Genomic DNA, 4,700 nt, shown 5'->3' on the forward strand with positions numbered 1-4,700 from the left:
AAGAAAGAGAAGAATGCTTTGACTTGTTTACTCGTGATGGTATCCGAGCTATATACCGAATTAAGTTCTAACAAGGAACGCTCATAGGTATTAGCCTTTTTCAAAATGGTACAATATCACATGAGGAATGTGTACGTTTTTGTCGTAGCCAGTTCTAGAAAGGAAAAGAATGATTGGTACAAATAAAAAGTCATTTTGTATATTTATTTGAAAATTAGTGAGTTTTGATTTCAAAATTAAATACCCCAGTGCTCTTGTTGTTAAGGTTGATGAGTCTGGTGAAGAGGGTGTTGTTGCACCATTTGCAATATCGTTATTACCATCTTGGAACTTGACAAACCACGACGTTACTTCTAATTCAGTGACTTCCTTACCATTTTCTTTTAGCTCTTTAACGGAATTTTCTACACTAAAGCCTTTTCTGTAGTGATGGAGAACAATGTGGCCAATGTGGGTTTTATTTTTGGTTCCCATTCTAAAATAGGAGTAGAAAAAATTTATGGGATTACTATTAAAATAAATGACAAAATTAGATTTAAAGCAAAAACAATGCAATTTATGTTGAACTACACAGGAAAATGAATAACATCCTGAAACTATTTAGGAAGGTTAGTATATATATATACGTGTACGTAATGAAAGGTGATAAGAAAGGTTTAACATCTATATTGTCAGTTGAAGTTTTTCCTGATTGAAAGAAAGAAAACCACGCTTTGATTTGTTTGCTCGTGATCGTGTCTGAGCCATATATTCTGAATTGAGTTCTAACAAAGAACGCTCATAGGTGTTAGCCTTTTTCAAATGGTACACATCGCTATGAGGAATATGTACATTTTTATTATATCCAGTTCTAGAAAGGATAAAATATGATTGGTATAAATAAATATTCAATTTGAATATTTTTTAATTAATTCCTAGTTTGATTTCAAAAACTACCTACCTGAGTGCTCTTGTTGTTAAGGTTGTTGAATCTGGTAAAGAGGGCGTTGTTGCACCATTTGAAATATCGTTATTACCATCTTGGAACTTGACAAACCACGACGTTACTTCTAATTCAGTGACTTCCCTTACCATTTTCTTTTAGCTCTTTAACAGACTTTTCTACACTGAAGCCTTTTCTGTAGTGATGGAGAACAATGGGCCAATGTGGGTTTTATTTTTGGTTCCCATTCTAAAATAGGAGAGAAAAATTTATGGGGATTACTATTAAAATAAATGACAAAATTAGATTTAGCAAAACAATGTACGTATGTTAAAACTACTCAGGATATGAATATCCAGAAATTATTTAGAAAGTTAGTATATATATACGTACGTAAACGAAAGGTGATTAAGAAAGGTTTAACATCTATATTGTCAGTTGAAGTTTTCCTGATTGAAAGAAAGAAAACCACGCTTTGATTTGTTTGCTCGTGATCGTGTCTGAGCCATATTCTGAATTGAGTTCTAACAAAGAACGCTCATAGGTATAGCCTTTTTTTCAAAATGGTATAGTATCACATGAGGAATGTTGTACGTTTTTTATTGTAGCCAGTTCTAGAAAGGAAAGAATGATTGGTACAAATAAAAGTCATTTTGCATATTTATTTGAAAATTATGAGTTTTGATGTCAAAAATACATACCCGAGTGCTCTAGTTGTTAAGGTTGTTGAATCTGGTGAAGAGGGTGTTGGTGCACCATTTATAATATCATTATTACCATCTTGAACTTGACAAACCATGACGTTACTTCTAATTCAGTTACTTTTTACCATTATCTTTTAATTCTTTAACGGACTTTTCTACACTAAAGCCTTTTCTGTAGTGATGGAGAACAATGGGCCGATGTGAGTTTTATTTTTCTGCTCCCATACTAGAATTGGATAAGAAAATATGTATGTGTATTCCCATCTAAATTATCGGACATGTTGATTTTGGGAGATATATTGTGCATTTGCAAAACTGATTAGAATTATTTTCTAATAAAAAAGTATTCAAAATATACATACGTCAATAAAGGGGATATAAAGGTTTAACATCCTCATTATTTAACTTCTCTTGCTACAGCATGAAAGAGAAGAATGCTTTGACTTGTTTGCTTGTGATGGTGTTTGAGTCATATTCCGAATTGAGTTCTAATAAGGAACGCTCATTGGAGTATCCTTTTTCAAATGGTAACAGTATCACATGAGGAATGTAATGTTTTTATTGTAGCCAGTCTTCTAGAAAGGAAAGAATGATTGAACAAATAAAAGTCATTTGCATATTTGTTTGAAAAATTAGTGAGTTTTGATTTCAAAAATTACATACCCGAGTGCTCTAGTTGTTAAGGTTGTTGAATCAGGTGAAGAGGGTGTTGTTGCACCATTTATAATATCATTATTGCCATCTTGGAACTTGACAAACCATGACGTAACTTCTAATTCAGTAACTTCTTTACCATTTTCTTTTAGTTCTTAACGGACTTTTCTACACTAAAGCCTTTTCTGTAGTGATGGAGAACAATGTGGCCGATGTGAGTTTTATTTTTCGCTCCCATACTAGAATTGATAAGAAAATATGTATGTGTATTCCCATCTAAATTATCGGACATGTTGGATTTTGGGAGATATATTGTGCATTTGCAAAACTGATTAGAATTATTTTCTAATAAAAAAGTATTCAAAATATACATACGTCAATAAAGGGGATATAAAAGGTTTAACATCCTCATTATTTAACTTTCTGTTTCAAAGAAAGAGAAGAATGCTTTGACTTGTTTGCTTGTGATGGTGTTTGAGTCATATTCCGAATTGAGTTCTAATAAGGAACGCTTCATTGAGTATCCTTTTCAAAATGGTACAGTATCACATGAGGAATGTGTACGTTTTTATTGTAGCCAGTTCTAGAAAGGAAAGAATGATTGGTACAAATAAAAAAGTCATTTTGCATATTTGTTTGAAAATTATGAGTTTTGATTTCAAAAATTACATACCCGAGTGCTCTAGTTGTTAAGGTTGTTGAATCAGGTGAAGAGGGTGTTGTTGCACCATTTATAATATCATTATTGCCATCTTGGAACTTGACAAACCATGTCGTAACTTCTAATTCAGTAACTTCTTTACCATTTTCTTTTAGTTCTTTAACGGACTTTTCTACACTAAAGCCTTTTCTGTAGTGATGGAGAACAATGTGACCGATGTGAGTTTTATTTTTCGCTCCCATACTAGAATTGATAAGAAAATATGTATGTGTATTCCCATCCAAATTATCGGACATGTTGGATTTTGGGAGATATATTGTTCATTTGCAAAACTGATTTAGAATTATTTTCTAATAAAAAAGTATTCAAAATATACATACGTCAATAAAGGTGATATAAAAGGTTTAACATCCTCATTATTTAATTCTCTGTTTCAAAGAAAGAGAAGAATGCTTTGACTTGTTTGCTTGTGATGGTGTTTGAGTCATATTCCGAATTGAGTTCTAATAGGAACGCTCATTGAGTATCCTTTTTCAAAATGGTACAGTATCACATGAGGAATGTGTACGTTTTATTGTAGTAGTTCTAGAAAGGAAAGAATGATTGGTACAAATAAAAGTCATTTTGCATATTTGTTTGAAAATTATGTGAGTTTTGATTTCAAAATTACATACCTGAGTGCTTCTAGTTGTTAAGGTTGTTGAATCAGGTGAAGTAGTGTGTTGTTGCACCATTTATACTATCATTATTCGTTTCATCTTGAACTTGACAAACCATGTCGTAATTTAATTCAGTAACTTTTTACCATTTTCTTTAGTTCTTTAACGGACTTTTCTACACTAAAGCCTTTTCTGTAGTGATATACCAATGTGATCTGATGAGTTTTTATTTTCGTCTCATTCAGAATTGATAAGAAAATATGGCAAAATTCATTCAAACTATTTGACATGTTGGATTTTGGGAGATATATTGTTCATTTGCAAAACTGATTAGGAATTATTTTCTAATAAAAAAAGTATTCAAAATATACATACGTCAATAAAGGTGATATAAAAGGTTTAACATCCTCATTATTTAACTTCTCTGTTTCAAAGAAAGAGAAGAATGCTTTGACTTGTTTGCTTGTGATGGTGTTTGAGTCATATTCCGAATTGAGTTCTAATAAGGAACGCTCATTGGAGTATCCTTTTTCAAAATGGTACAGTATCACATGAGGAATGTGTACGTTTTTATTGTAGCCAGTTCTAGAAAGGAAAGAATGATTGGTACAAATAAAAAGTCATTTTGCATATTTGTTTGAAAATTATGAGTTTTGATTTCAAAAATTACATACCCGAGTGCTCTAGTTGTTAAGGTTGTTGAATCAGGTGAAGAGGGTGTTGTTGCACCATTTATAATATCATTATTGCCATCTTGGAACTTGACAAACCATGTCGTAACTTCTAATTCAGTAACTTCTTTACCATTTTCTTTTAGTTCTTTAACGGACTTTTCTACACTAAAGCCTTTTCTGTAGTGATGGAGAACAATGTGACCGATGTGAGTTTTATTTTTCGCTCCCATACTAGAATTGGATAAGAAAATATGTATGTGTATTCCCATCTAAATTATCGGACATGTTGGATTTTGGGAGATATATTGTTCATTTGCAAAACTGATTAGGAATTATTTTCTAATAAAAAAAGTATTCAAAATATACATACGTCAATAAAGGTGATATAAAAGGTTTAACATCCTCATTATTTAACTTCTCTGTTTC

At 31.7% G+C, this 4,700-nt stretch overlaps 1 protein-coding gene and 1 long non-coding RNA gene across 2 annotated transcripts; both read right to left on the bottom strand.

Moving 5' to 3' along the window:
• Window positions 1-6: 6 nt before the first annotated feature.
• Window positions 7-777, bottom strand: LOC139907424 (uncharacterized). The gene is made up of 3 exons (XR_011784023.1): window positions 633-777; window positions 245-475; window positions 7-154 (listed from the first exon to the last, which is right to left on the bottom strand). It is a non-coding gene; the product is annotated as an uncharacterized lncRNA (long non-coding RNA).
• A 1,917-nt stretch (window positions 778-2,694) lies between these two features.
• LOC139907423 (uncharacterized) lies at window positions 2,695-4,694 on the bottom strand. Its single transcript, XM_071893852.1, has 5 exons — window positions 4,645-4,694; window positions 4,275-4,505; window positions 3,976-4,185; window positions 2,954-3,184; window positions 2,695-2,863 (listed from the first exon to the last, which is right to left on the bottom strand). Exons 2-5 carry the CDS (start codon window positions 4,502-4,504, stop codon window positions 2,794-2,796), a joined length of 741 nt encoding a protein of 246 aa, XP_071749953.1. The 5' UTR covers window position 4,505; window positions 4,645-4,694; the 3' UTR covers window positions 2,695-2,793.
• Window positions 4,695-4,700: the final 6 nt, after the last annotated feature.

This window comes from Lepeophtheirus salmonis, unplaced genomic scaffold (genome assembly GCF_016086655.4).
Source record: "Lepeophtheirus salmonis unplaced genomic scaffold, UVic_Lsal_1.4 unplaced_contig_10102_pilon, whole genome shotgun sequence".
In the NCBI taxonomy this organism is placed as follows: Eukaryota; Metazoa; Arthropoda; class Copepoda; order Siphonostomatoida; family Caligidae; genus Lepeophtheirus; species Lepeophtheirus salmonis.